We start from the raw sequence: 13,971 nt of genomic DNA on the forward strand, positions 1-13,971 counted from the left end.
TCCGGAGAGAGTCGTGGTGACTATCTCCGTTTCTGTCCCCCTAAAAGGTGTATTTTTAGGGCCTTTTTGAAGGAAGCCAAAGAGGTGCATGTTTTGAGGGCGGGAGTCAAACCGTTCCACCCTTGGGTGGCCGTATTGTAAAAAGATGATTTACCCATGTTAGTCCTGTAGGAGGGGGTAATCAGGTTGTTGTTTGAGCTCCCTCTAGTGTTGTGGCTGTGGGTGTCACTAAATCTGTGGAGGTGTTCCGTCAGGTATGCAGGGATTGAGGGGACTGAGGGCAGAGCTGCATTGACTATTTTAAATGCCAATCCCATTTTGAGTTGTTTAACCCTGTCTTCTACCCTGAGCCATTTTAGGCTAGCAAAATGTCCAGGAAGAAGGTGGGTCATGGCTTGTAGGAGATCAATGTGGAAGAGCTGACTGTTGAAAGCCTACGGGAAAATTACGGTTGATCTGCATTACTGAAATGCCATTTTAGCTTTTCAAATGAAGCTCCCATCTCTGCCACCCACTCGGCCTCGGCAGACAGAGCAGATAACAGAGGGGGCCCAGCAGCTCTGTGGGTCACATCACCTCCAGGAGCGTTTGGAGGAAATGCCAGAGGGATGAAGTAAAGCTGCTCCAAGCGGTCCTGCAGATTCCTGGACAGACGCCGCTGTGATAGCGGAGGCGCTGGCGTGAAACAGATTAGAAGAAAAACAAAAAAAAGCAGCCGCTGATAATGACGGTCGACACACCGATGTGAAAGTGTGTTGCCTTGTTGTGAAAGTGTTTTAATTCTAGATATAATAGGATCTGCAGAAATGCATGGCACGCCAATCTACCTGGGAGACTTAACGGCTCAACCGTCCACACATGAGGAGAAGCAGAAGCGTTGGCCATAAAGCACGGTAAGCGTGCTGAGGTCATAGTCAGATAGGGCTCGTGGAAACAGTGATGCTCTCACTGACACGGCCGCCTCTGGAAACGACTCCCACAGGAACCCCAAAAACAGGACGGTAAAATCACAGTGGGCGGTCAGACGGGAGAGAGCAGAGCGGCCGAAGCCCCGCCAAAATAAGGCCTGCCAGGCAACATGCAGGGAACGCATTTCATGATACATGCTAACGCTTGTGGGTGGAAGCCATCCTTTAACTGCTCAAGACAGTTCAGCCAGAATCGGTTTTATATTTAGTTTGTGTTGTCCTCCAGAATGCCCGATTTCTCCAGAGACACTGGCTTGTAAATGTTTTAGCATACTTCCTCCAAAATGATATAATTTCATGGCTCATTAAGATGATGTCATCAAAAGCTGTTGGGGAGGAAAGGTCTTGTTTCATTGCGCTCGACCTCCGGTTACCGTGAGTTACTGCTGCCTTCCAGAAAGCCATTGAGAATCCTCAAACCGATTTCCATCATCTTGTCGAGAGATGTCTGATTACCGCATCGTGATAATCCCAAAGATGGGAAGTGCCCATGTTGTGGCCCAGTTGATTGTACCTCATTAAAACCTTTTGTTTTAATATCAGCAGATGTCTCATGTGTATTTCTGTTTGTTTGTTGTAGACGGAGGAAATGAAAGCGGCCCTGAAGGACTTGAATCTCAACCTTGTGGAAATGACAGACGAGAACGCCACGCTGGACGGAGGCGATGTGCTTTTTACCGGTAGGATGCGACCCCTCTGTTCCTCTCCTTTGCACAACTTCTGCTACTCTTTGCGTACGACTGCTCTTGTTAAATTACAAAAAACATTCCTACAAAAAAACATCTGAGATGCATGCATTTCTCCACCACCACATTCCTCGCAACATCCTTTAAACTTGTAAAATGATTAAAGCAAATCTGCTTTAGAGTTTCCCTTTAAAAAAAACGAAACTACTTTGAGGACCAACATAACGTACATTTACGATTGGCTTAAAGGAGCCTCCTGGAGTCTGCTAAAGATGAGCTGTGTCATGTTTTATTTGCTCATCCATTAATTCTGCACCTCGAGACACACAATGTCTTGTCTTATACAACACGCTTCAATCTTGGTTCATACAGTAATCCATTATCCTGGTATGAAAGCTCTGATTCCGCTTGTTGAATTAACTACAAATGAGATTATGCAGTTGCAGTGCCACAGCAGATCGGAGCCTCGGGAAGTGAACATATAGCATCCTGCATCTCCCTGTGTTTTGGGATCTTCCACGTAAACGTTCCTCTTTGTGACCTCAATGACCTCAGCGCTCTTAGGAAAAATTACAAAAATAATACTGAGCAAAAGTGCCACCAGACAGTACAATCATATTTGATCAGGTAATAAAAGTCTCTTCTCTTGAAGGCAGGTCGGCCTCCTCTACACTTAGAACAACTATAGAACATTTAATTGGGTTTCTAGACACTTGGTTTGTACTCCTGTTCCTTCCAGATGAAATTGATTTTACATGGCAGTGCTAGAAACAATTCCTGTTGGCAGGGCCCGGGCTAACGGCTCTTCTTTTTATTTTATTTCAAAGGCTCAGCAGCTACTTTAGGAGCCCATCCGAGAGCTCAGTCTACTTCCGTAGCGTCGCCAGGCATTCTGGGCTCCGCCTGAATGTGCCCGTCGTAGTGTGCCCGCCGGCCTCTCTCGCAGGCGTGCATAAAGCAAAAGGCTGCAAACACGTGCAGCCGCTGTAGCGCCGTTAGCTTGTTGTTTTGGGTCTTTACGCTATACTGCTGTAGACTTTGCAGAATTATTAGATTTTAAATGTTGTATGTATGTTTTGAATTAAAGTTTTGGATCTTTCTTCAGGTCAAGAGTTCTTTGTGGGCCTTTCTAAACGGACCAATCAGAGAGGAGCAGAGATCCTGGCAGATGTCTTTAAGGTGAGTTTCGACACACTAGTGCAGAATTTGGCCAAACCACAATTAATTGTGACAAATGTAGCGACACCCTCATCGACATTTTCCAGACAAGTTGCATCCGCTTGAAAAGAAGAGATGTTCATCAATAATCAAAGCAGGACCAGAAAGTTAATAGCATGATCAATCAATACGTTAGTTCCTGCCCTGATTTTCCTTTTGAAGTTGAGCTGCAACACTATCATCAGCGTAGTCATCTTTGTTAAACTGTGAGCTGATCTCATATCGGTGATGATTCATGAATTGTTGCTCATGCAGAAAGGAGCCTGATCAAGTTTATTCCCGAGTCTTTGATTTTTGACAAGCATCTATTAAAATCACATCATCCTTCCACCGGATTCCTTCGTCGTGATGAATGCGAACATTATGCCGTTGCTGTAAATACTCCTGCAGCACTCCAAACTGGCTGAGTGCTGCTGTTTATTTAACTTTTGCTAATAAAAAAAAGCCGGCAATACCAAGGAATTTGAAGAAATTACTGAGCCTATTTTTTATAAATATATCATGTAATCATAGGAACAAACAAGATTAGGGATTAAACGCACAGCAAAGGATGGCAAGTCAAAGTTGTAAGAGATGAAGTCATTGTCCCGTTTGGTATTTTCATGGAGCAACAACGACAAAGCCTGCTGACACGAAGCTTCAAGAGGCGGTTGAAGAGTTCAGCACATCACGGTGGCCAGAATGGCTTCACTGGTGCGCCTCCGTCCTCCCGTCTCATCTGTATCTGATTTGAATTCCACATGGATTCCTCTGTGTTTTCCGTTATCTTTGATAAGAGAGGACTTAATGGTGCATCTCTGGCAAAGACGCAGGGAAAACCCGTTTGAGCGTTCATGATTGTTTTTTCCGTTTTTTTGTATCAGATCGGTTTGTCCTATCGCTGTTGTTTTTTCCGTTAATTATCAAATTAAGGATAATTTTGTTGCCAGGTTTGTTTAGTGCATAAAAACTGCGTGCAGATGTTGGATTTCTTTTATTCACGACCCTCTCAGAGGTCAGGATAGATAGATGAGACCGTTGAGGTCACAGCATGGCAGCATATCAGCGTTTTAGCGCAGATGAAAAGCAGCGCGGCCCCGCCTTTAAATCCCCATTGGATTTTATCTTGATAAGGAGAAAAGTATGACTCGTTCTTCTAATTTTACACTGCTACCAAACTTCCTCTCCACGGATAAGGAGTAAAGAAAGTTCAGATTGCATAATTCCAAGTTGTCCTTTTTTGTATGCCAAACACGTGCCAAGGAAAAAGTTCAGGAAAACATCAAGGATGGAGTCATTTCTGTTTTTTCGCATGATAAAAATCAAACACCGTTCTGTTCTATTCGGTCGCAATTACCGTTTCAGTGAACCGTTAGAGCTTTAATTGCAAGCATTTATGCAAAACTCGTTAACGTAGATTTGAATGGAAAATGTCCCGGTGAAGTTTAAGTCGGAGAATGTAAACAACACTTCGTAGGATTTTATGAAGCTAAGAGCTATAAAATCTCACTCAAAACACAGTCTGTGATTAAAGAAACACATGGATGTCAAATTGAAGTTATTTTTTTTAGGCTGAAGCCAAAATTTATACAGTCGTATAAATGTAGTTGCGCAGATTCAGGAAGGAAAGATTTCGGAAAATAATCTTCAAGTTTCATCATTTAATCTTAACTTAAATTACAGCTCGGTATCAGTTCAACATTTACAAACCTCCATAGGACAGCAATTCTCAAACGCCTTACAGTATGTGTGTCACACACCGAGACCATGTGTCAAATGCTCAGTCTATCAGTGCACAAGTGGGAAATTGTTCTGGCCCAGGAAATCAAAATCAAAACAGCCGGTGGTGAAATGATGTTGTTTCAGCCGGTTACGCGATGCTATAATTCATCAAATATGGACCTGGGGCTTCAATTCTTACAAAAGCTTTCAACTGGTGATTTAATGAATGGATCAGTCAAAAATCAGCTGTCAAAGGAAAGGGGATAATAAAACTAACACAACACTGTAGGCCTCTATGCAGTGCTGTAGAACTAATCCTATATGTTGAGCTGATATTGGCCGTATGTCAATCAGTATGGATGGCGTCGCTCACTGAGTGCTCCTTTTATCCTCTCTATGAACTTTCAAAGTGTTTCCCAAGTTGGAATCCTCGCCCCATCCTTGCATGCGAATGACTAAGTCGTTCGAGAATGTCTCTTAACCAATCAAGATGCTATCAGCTGCGGTATTTCCGTTTTCAACCTGTTCACCTGTAGAGTGTTCCAAACAGGTGCTTTCTGAGGATGCCATCACGTTCCCAGGTTTTTGTTTCCTCTGTCCCAACTTGTTCAAAAATTCAAAATACGCATATATTTGAAAATAAATCACTGATTGTAGGATGTTGTCTTCGGACTTTTGAATTGGATGCATGCTCAATATGAAGAAATTAATAGATTTTAGACTCTTTTTTTGGGAGATTATGTTATACCATCCCTAGATGGTCCCATGTGCTTGAAGCTCATCGTATTCGGCCATGCTTTACCTCTCCGGGTTGTGTGTTGCAGGACTACGCCGTGTCGACTGTGCCCGTGCTGGAAGGGCTGCACCTGAAAGGTTTCTGCAGCATGGGAGGGCCAGGCCTGATTGTCATTGGATCCAGCGAACCGGCACAGAAAGCTCTCAAAGTACGGCCGTTCTGCATGTGTGTGTTCAGTTAAAGCATCAGCCCATTGATTCGCTTTGCCCAGCCGTAGTCATAGAAACCACAGAATCGATGCAGCGGTTGTTTTTGTTTTCATTCTTGGGTTTTGCGAAGCATTCGGCAAGAATGAGACTACAAAACAGGACATCACACACACACACACGAGTTGTTCTAGAGCAGACTCCCCTTACTTACAGCATGATGCCACACATTTGTTTATATTGTCGGCCTAAGGAACCCCAGCTTCACATTATAAGACAGCTTGTAAAATGCCACGCATGGCTGCTCTACTGTCAAAACTGTAATAAGGCATTTGCACATCTTAGACAAGAATGATTTATGTTGATCGAAATAAGGATGAGCACAAGCTCATGCACCTCGAGCTTCGTGGAGCTTTTCACATGCCTGTTAGTGCGATACCACCCCCTGCCGGCCCAGCCCCACACCAGCTTCCATCCAGCGATGCAGAAGTCAATCTTTGGGGCAATTAAATCCTGACCGTGTGACAGGACACCCTTGAAAGAATCCTGAGCCCCAGACCTGATGGTTTTGCGAGCACGTTTGAAATGTCGAAGCACACGAGTACACAAGAATCTAAACACAAAACACATGCACTAATTGATTTTGTATTCCAGCATCAACTCATTAAGATTCCTGCCTGTTTGATCACCCCAGGAATTAACTGCTGCAAAGAGGAGTGGCCCTGAGCGAGACTTAATGACAGGCTGCTCACGTTCTAATTACAGCTTACGTCACCGACTCTTGCAGCAATTAGCTCCTGTTTTAGAGGCCTCTTAACAACCCCAGGTTTGTAAATGGCTAATGTTCTCATTTTGAGGAAGTGCAAGATCGTGAATGTGAGTTTAATGAATTCAAAGCGCTGGTTTTTTTCGCTGAACGGATGGTTCTTGTCATCCATCTGCTGTTGTCGCTGCTGAGCTTCGCTTATGAAGTCATCTTCCCGAAATATCGCCTCTGTCAGAGCGCCCACTCCCTGTTCTCTCACACACATCCTTCAGTCCCTACGGTTAGCTCGGGTAGCGCTTTATCCCCCCCCCCCCCCACCGGGCCCTCGGCCCAGCCCTGTTTGATTCATTAGGTCATTACGCCCCCCCTGGTCAGGCGTTTGAGCATCACCTCAAGGATGTTTACACACTTGGGTGTGTAAACGCAGTGAAGGTTGTTTTCGGGTCGGTCCAGATTCAAATCCTGAACATGTTCAGACAGATAAGCAGGATATGAGAAATGAAACGCGTTCATATCTGATCAAATTAGAGTTTTTGCATATGCGGTAAACTGATGATTTATGGGTATGTTTAATATCGGGATGAGAATGACTTTGGAGGTTTATGCGTCATGTAAAAAGCAGGCATTCATTGGGCGGCTGCGCCTCAGGCGGCAGAGCGGCCGGCTGCTTATCGGAATGTCGGTGGTTTGATCCCCAGCTCCTGCAGCCTGCAAGATACTAAACCCCAATTTGCTCGGTGGCCGAAGGGCTGTCCACTGCTCCTCCGGAGACGTGTGTGTGTGATTTTGGGTTTGATTTGCACAGTGGTCGCCCAAGATTACAGATTCGTATAACAAGTCCAGTCCTGTGACAAGTTTTTTCATATTCGGCGACGTGATTTACCGCTCGTACCGACTGCACCATCCATCTTCCCTCAATCCCAACCGAGCGGCACTTCTTTACATTAGTGTTTAAGTCACACAGTAAAAGAGCTCCCATCGTGGGCAACACCCCCAGCCCTCCCGGTCGCAGCAGACCCAGTCGTGAGACATGGGAATCAAAGCACCAAAGTAAATCAGACAGAGGGCGTCTATATCCGGTCAAAATCTCACTTCTCACAACGCCTCCTTTGAATGTTGACACGGTGGATTTTTTGGAACATGCTTTCCATCCCGCCTCCCCTTGTCGTCCCGGAGGCATCCGTCCACAGATGTTCTTCTCATAAACATTAAGAGGCACCTGCCTCTCCTTTGGTCATAACATCCTCACCGCCCCCCCCCCCCCCCCCCCCCCCGACATCCACTTGGCAACATGGGTGTCTTCTCAGCCCCCGCCACCACCTCCTGTCCCACCTTCAGCTCCTTCAGATTACATAAATAACATGACATCTGCTCTGAAAGAATGTCCGTCTGCTCCTGCGTTCTCCATTAACTCCCACCCCCGGGTCTCAAGAGCACTTTGGCCGGGAGCCTCAATTCTCACTCGAACTGATTGTTCTCAATATCTGTTGTCTCTCACAAAAACCATGTGGACAACCCATGTCCTGTTGCTTGGTTCCCTGAATGTCTGCTTCTTGTCTGTCTGTGTTTGTGCGTGTAGATCATGCAGCAAATGAGTGACCATCGCTACGACAAACTGACCGTGCCTGACGACGCCGCCGCCAACTGCGTCTACATGAACCTACCTAATAAAGGGCATGTGCTTCTGCACTGCACGCCAGAGCAGTATCCAGAGAGCGCCAAGGTAACGTTCAGGACTTTTAACTAATGTGTAAAACAACCCGTTCAAAGGATGCTTTCGGGTCACTCCAGATCCAAAACCAGTCGGGAGGATCCCCACTGGATCAAGCCTAGCACCCTGAAATCGGTAGAGACAATGATCAAACCTCAGAATGTACTCTGCGGTCTAAACCCCAACCTCCCTCAGCTATTTTTAGAAGGAAGAATTCACAAAACGATGCGTCTTTGGACTTCCACAGCGAGGTCTCAATTTCTTCCAGGAAGAGTAACTGAGGGAATTCAACTGGAGCATGATGAAAATCTATTTGTGTAGCTCACGCTTCCTGCTTTGGTAGCACCTTTTAATGGACCATTTGGAGCGATATTTGAGAAATGTACGTTTGTTCCAGTTTCCTTTCTGATGTTCAAGCCATCAGAAATTTCCCTGGAACCCACACAAGTCTGTGTTTAAAAAATGGTAGCTTGAAGAAAGTGGAAAAATACATATACCGCAAGACATAACACAGGCCTTATGGGATGGTTTTATCAGGGCCGGCCATCGTGCTTTGTGCAGCAAGTCTACAGTTGGTGCATTTCCCAGGAGAACTTGTTCCTCCAGTGAGATGTGGAGATTTCTCAGCACAATCAGGGATGTTCTGCAAGACTCTTGCTTCTTCCTCAATCCAAACATCGCCTGTCCCGATCTCCGGCCTATTTTTAGTCTCCTTATGAAGTTGCATAACAGTCCCACATCAGGGGGGGTCACGAAAGTGGATTGGCAGGGTCGGAAGAGGTGGAGACAGGACATCTTTAACGGTTAACAGTGGGGACGGCTCCAAAGGGCTCAGTTTTGGAGCTAAAGAAACTGAGCAGACCAAAGTCCCAGTGAAGAATAGAAACATCGACTGTGTGAGTCGATGGCAAAACAAAAAATATCAACCACAGTAGTGAAAACTGGGCCAGAAACATCAAGAAAAGAGGAGAATGCTGGAGGTAGCGATGCTGTGTATGGCAGGGGATGCAATGTTGTTGTTCTGGGGGGGTCATGCAAAAGCAAACCGTTCCCTGAGCTGACCCCCTCATCATGCGGTCGAAGCTTTTTGGATGGAGGCGTCCCTCGCTCCATCTCGCTAAAGTATCTAAGCATGTGTTGGATGGATTTCCAGATAGATGATGAAGGTTGCCAGAGGATCTGACTTCCACGAGACCCCCCCCCCCCCCCATCTTCACTTTGAAGTTCATATATTTATTACCTCCGCCGAGGATGTAACCCATCCTCTTTCTTATATAATGTTGAATTGTCAATATATTAATGTGATTTAACAGTTTTGGGAAAAGGGGGAAAAAAACACATCTAGCACTGCCAGAAATTAGTTCCTGTTTCACTACTTTATTAATTTTGATCATAAAATGGCAAACAGACAAAAAATAAGTTTAAGTTTATAAAACCACAACAAATACATTTTAATGTTGATGGCGTTTCTCTACTTGAATGATTTAAAACGTTACAGACCTTCCAGCCTCGTAACAGACTGCATCTGACAGGTAGGTTGCGCATAAAAAAAAACAAATGCCCCGTGCGAGGGTCGAACTCACGACCTTCAGATTATGAGACTGACGCGCTGCCTACTGCGCCAACGAGGCAGCTACTGTGAAAGCATGCGGTTTGTCGAGTAATTTCTGACTACTATTGACGATTACTGTATGTTTTGATAATTTGACCCAGGGGCGTCACTAGATTTTAAGGACAGGGGGGGCTTAGCCCCCAGGACATCTACAGGATGTGAGCAAATGTAGCGTACGAGCACAAAACCTCAAACGGCTAACAAGGACTGATAAATTATACATTATTATTATTTCTGTCTGTTTTAAACAACAACAAACAGGTTTAAACAGTAACAGGATGTTCACAGCATTAAAGATTTCTTGATCTTGATTAACAAGAAACTCACATTTAGGCCTGCATGCTGGATGCCTTTTAGTAGCTCTGCATCTACTGCAGAATCTGAACTCAAGCTCGCCAGCCATCCTACCCACACAAGGGAAAAGTAACTCTCTTTTCACTGTGTCTGAGTTCTATTCAGTGCGTGAACCTGCAGGTTCCTCCAGGTTCTGCAGGTCTCTGCACCTGAGACTGTGGGCGTGGCACAGGGCTTAAATGTTACTACCAGCAGTGATAAACTTACTTTCTTTATAAACTTTCTTATATCCATTCTTCATCCATCCGTTCACGTTCTTCTCCTAAAGCTCTTCTATTCTGCTCTGTGTGCTTCAAACACGCTGCAGGTACCGACAATTAACGCGGTCAAAGGGAAAACGTGGACTGGAGTTTCAGTGATGTGGGCATTCTCTATAGGAACAGGTGGAACGGGTTCTCTACCTTACGTCATGAAGTGAGGGGAAACAGATTCATGATCAGATTTAAGTAAATAATGACAGGTTATATGTTTTTAAAAATATATTCTGGCGGCTTTAATAGAAGAGAGAATTTTGGTCACTGAACAAAAAAAAAAAAAAACATTTTTTTTTTTTTTTAAACAACCCAAAATTATTTAGGGGGGCTTAAGAATATTTTAGGGGGCCTAACGACGCCACTGATTTGACCAATCAGCGTTCGCCAATATTTGACCTACTTTTAAGAGGGATTTGTGAAGATCGGGAATCTTTACTTCGTGTTGCTACTATTTTATATTTGAGACACTTTCTCGATTTGATTCTTCTGAATTGTGAGAGTCACTCGTTTGAAATTTGACTGTGACTAATTATAAATAGGACAAAGTGATTAATTAAAATATTAAAAATCTAGACATGTCTACGTCCAATAATTTGGACGTCGGGTTGTTCTTCGTACTTGGAAGTCTTGAAGCTATTATTTCCCCGATGACTTTGAACGCACCATTTCTCGTGTGCTGCGGCCCCTTTAACGCCAGGCTTCCGCGCTCCAAGTTAAGCAGAAATAGAAACCTTTCCTTTCTCTGTCTAAGCGCAGCAACAAAGACGCTTGTTAGAGGTTTGTTTTTACTTCTTTTATCGCAGGTCACCAGTGAAAATCCGATTACGAGGGGAATTAGCTGCTTGGCGGAGGTCTGCGCTCTCTGAGCGCGTTTCTACTTTGTAATTAAATGTCTCCATTCTCTGACGTGGCTTGTTCTGCACAATCGTGGTACCCAGAGGATGATTTTCCATATGGTTCTGTGGCTGAATGTTCAATACGTTACCTTACGATTCTGTCTCCCTGACTCATCGAGCAAATGTTTAGTTTCAACCTGGAAGGACTGGACAGCTTCCTCCGAGGATGACTTCATGAATGGGATTGTTGCACAAGTTCCCAACTTGTAATTGAGTTATTGCAGGCGAACCTCTTCTAAAGAAAAAATCATGTCATCGCACCTAGACGAGCATTCCCAAACTGATCCTAAGTTCTTTCCAGTGACGGCCTCCTTTGCTCTTACCACAGGTGTTCGAGAAGTTGAAGGACTACATGCTGATACCCGTGTCCAACTTGGAGAAGGTAAAAGTGGATGGGGCCCTCACATGCTGCTCTGTGCTGATCAACAAGAAGGCCAACGTTTAAGCACGCTAACCAGCACATGGTAACCAAGCGGGTGGGGGGGGGGGGGGGGGGGGTCTTTATCCAATCACCAAAGATTCTGAAGTTTAACATAACTACTTAGTGGAAGGTTGTTGTTGCTGAGTGTCAAAGAAAATAAAAATCCAATCCCCCCAAAACACCCATATTACGTTAAAATGCCTTAAATTGTGGGAATAATTTAGTTTACATCACACACATGTCGCTTTATCTGATCATGGTACCCCCCCAAAAAGACCTGGTGCATTAGAATTATGGTGAGAAATTGTCTGTTTGTCTGATCTGTCGATGGGCGAGCTGATTCCACAACGGCCCATCCGTATATACTCCAACACTTGAAAGCTTAATTATTAATTAATTATTATTGACACTGAAATTTGTTCTTAACACTGGATCATGGAGTGCATAACTAACGTGTGTAACGCTGATGATTCACATTGTCTACGCGCAAAGGTTTGACTGCAATCGCATTTTGTTTGTACGATGAAAAAATCCCAAAGGCAATGTCTCGTATGCTGTTTAACAATTTCACATGTGACTTGGATATTAAGATCTTGTTTACTATACGTAATTTGAAAATTATTTCAAATTACGTGATTGACACTTTTACACTGTCACTCTGAAAATCTAGTTATTTAAAGGCCTCTTAAAGATGCAGCTTTTGAACGATTGCAAGACCATTAGTATTAAGTGTTTTTCGTTCGATACTGAAGGTACTACCATTGGGTCCTTATGTGCTTTTTCTTTTCATGATTATTGATAGTGATTGTTGCGGTACTGGAGATGAAACTGGTCATTAATTGCCACTGGTGAGAGACTGATTTCATCTTAAAGGGCAATATTGTCTGTATTTGGATTGCAAATGAAGTCATCCTTTCTACAGAAGACAAATAAAACGTTTGTTCTGGGAATCTGCTTTCATTTATAACACGAAACAAATATTGAATTTAGTCCAACATATCACCTCGACTCATAAAATACCTGCATGTCCACGAACACAGAGACGCTACGACTACGTGATGATTCAGAAAGCACAGTTTTCTGACTACTTAGCTACTCAGCTAATGTTGTTTACTACACTAGTTGCCCCCCCCCCCAGGCAACAAATGTGGCTGTTCCAAGTGCTCAGAGCAAGCTAACTGCCCCCGTTTGGTGCATTCCCATGTTTTCACCACTGCAGCTGCCAGGAGAACATTACAGGAAGTTAACGAGCTCTGTCTTGATGGCCTCACCTTGGCCGTTGCAGAATTCACCGTTCAGGCCTGTGGACGGAAGCAAGCATAAAACTTTCAATGCACAGTAAATATAGTGTACATGTTTAAGGCTGTCACATCTTAAACCGGGCTGCTTCTCAAAATTATTGTAGGAGAAAGTTGAGGAAATGACATCAGGATGTGATTCAGCCTCCCTCCATGGACGTTTGTGTATGGGCAAGCGGGCAGTGGTGATGAAACACGGAAAGAATTCCTGTTGGGAGGAGAGGTTTGTGCACCAGTGAGTGCCGACGCTCCTCAACCTCCCGTCTTTCTCTCTTCCTCCCACCCTCCTGCGATTGGCTCACGGACAATCTGGGCTAATTTACGACCATGATATCATAGAGTCTGGTGAACGCTGTAGATTTGATGGCCCGCCGTTAACTGTGGGACACCAGTTGTATATTTCACAGGAGGGCGGCTGGCTGGGTGCGGAGGGTGATGGCATAGGTCTGATTCACGCTCAGTTACTCCAGAAATCTTAGCCAAGCAGAACGCGTCATACACCGATTAAAACAAAGTCAACCGTTGGATTTTCAGGTAGTAACATTTCATGTAAAAATGTCACCCGGTCTGACACTGCCTCAAATCACCTGTTGGCTCTTCAGCTCTGGGGCTCTGCCATCATTTCTCACTACTGATTCAGAAAGTCAGAATACATGCAAACTTTAACGTGTCTGGGGGTCTCAGATAGAAAAGGCCGGATGTGAGGAAGTTCTCCTGAAAAAATGTGCTGTCTTTGATGAAGATTTATTTCTCACATAGTCCATGTGTGAAATCCATGTTGAAGCCTTACTCATGGGGGCTCTCTTGGTGTGATATAAATTAAACTTGACTTACAAGCCCTTCACTGTTGACCTCTGCTGACCCCTAGTGGCAGCAGGAACGAACAACAGACAACAATAGAGTTGGATTGGAGGCGAGAAAAGACGCTGATCAACAAGCTGAGTGATTAAGTTATAAAATGCAACTGAAAGAAGGAAAAACAAACGTTTTAGTCTTTATTGTACTCAAATTTTAATGTTACAGGTGTTAAGTAAATGACAAATCAACCTCAAACAGTTTGAGGAACTATGGCTATTAAAAAGAAACGTGAGAAAAAACCCACAAAACAAATCTATGAAAATAACATTTTGAATATCAGATGCAT

The 13,971-nt window shown here is 44.2% G+C and overlaps 1 protein-coding gene and 1 non-coding gene across 2 annotated transcripts in view; one reads left to right on the plus strand and one right to left on the minus strand.

Moving 5' to 3' along the window:
• The window catches only part of ddah1 (dimethylarginine dimethylaminohydrolase 1), a 32,108-nt gene extending 20,521 nt beyond the window's left edge, over window positions 1–11,587 (plus strand). Inside the window, exons 2-6 of the mRNA XM_068743932.1 lie at window positions 1,549–1,648; window positions 2,760–2,833; window positions 5,398–5,517; window positions 7,861–8,004; window positions 11,437–11,587. Coding sequence (XP_068600033.1) covers window positions 1,549–1,648; window positions 2,760–2,833; window positions 5,398–5,517; window positions 7,861–8,004; window positions 11,437–11,553 — 555 coding nt within the window. The 3' untranslated portion in view covers window positions 11,554–11,587. The remainder of the gene's footprint in view (window positions 1–1,548; window positions 1,649–2,759; window positions 2,834–5,397; window positions 5,518–7,860; window positions 8,005–11,436) is intronic.
• On the minus strand, window positions 9,551–9,623 carry trnam-cau (transfer RNA methionine (anticodon CAU)). The gene has a single exon. It is a non-coding gene; the product is annotated as a tRNA-Met (tRNA).
• Window positions 11,588–13,971: the final 2,384 nt, after the last annotated feature.

The sequence above is a fragment of the Brachionichthys hirsutus genome, chromosome 9, assembly GCF_040956055.1.
Source record: "Brachionichthys hirsutus isolate HB-005 chromosome 9, CSIRO-AGI_Bhir_v1, whole genome shotgun sequence".
NCBI lineage: Eukaryota > Metazoa > Chordata > Actinopteri > Lophiiformes > Brachionichthyidae > Brachionichthys > Brachionichthys hirsutus.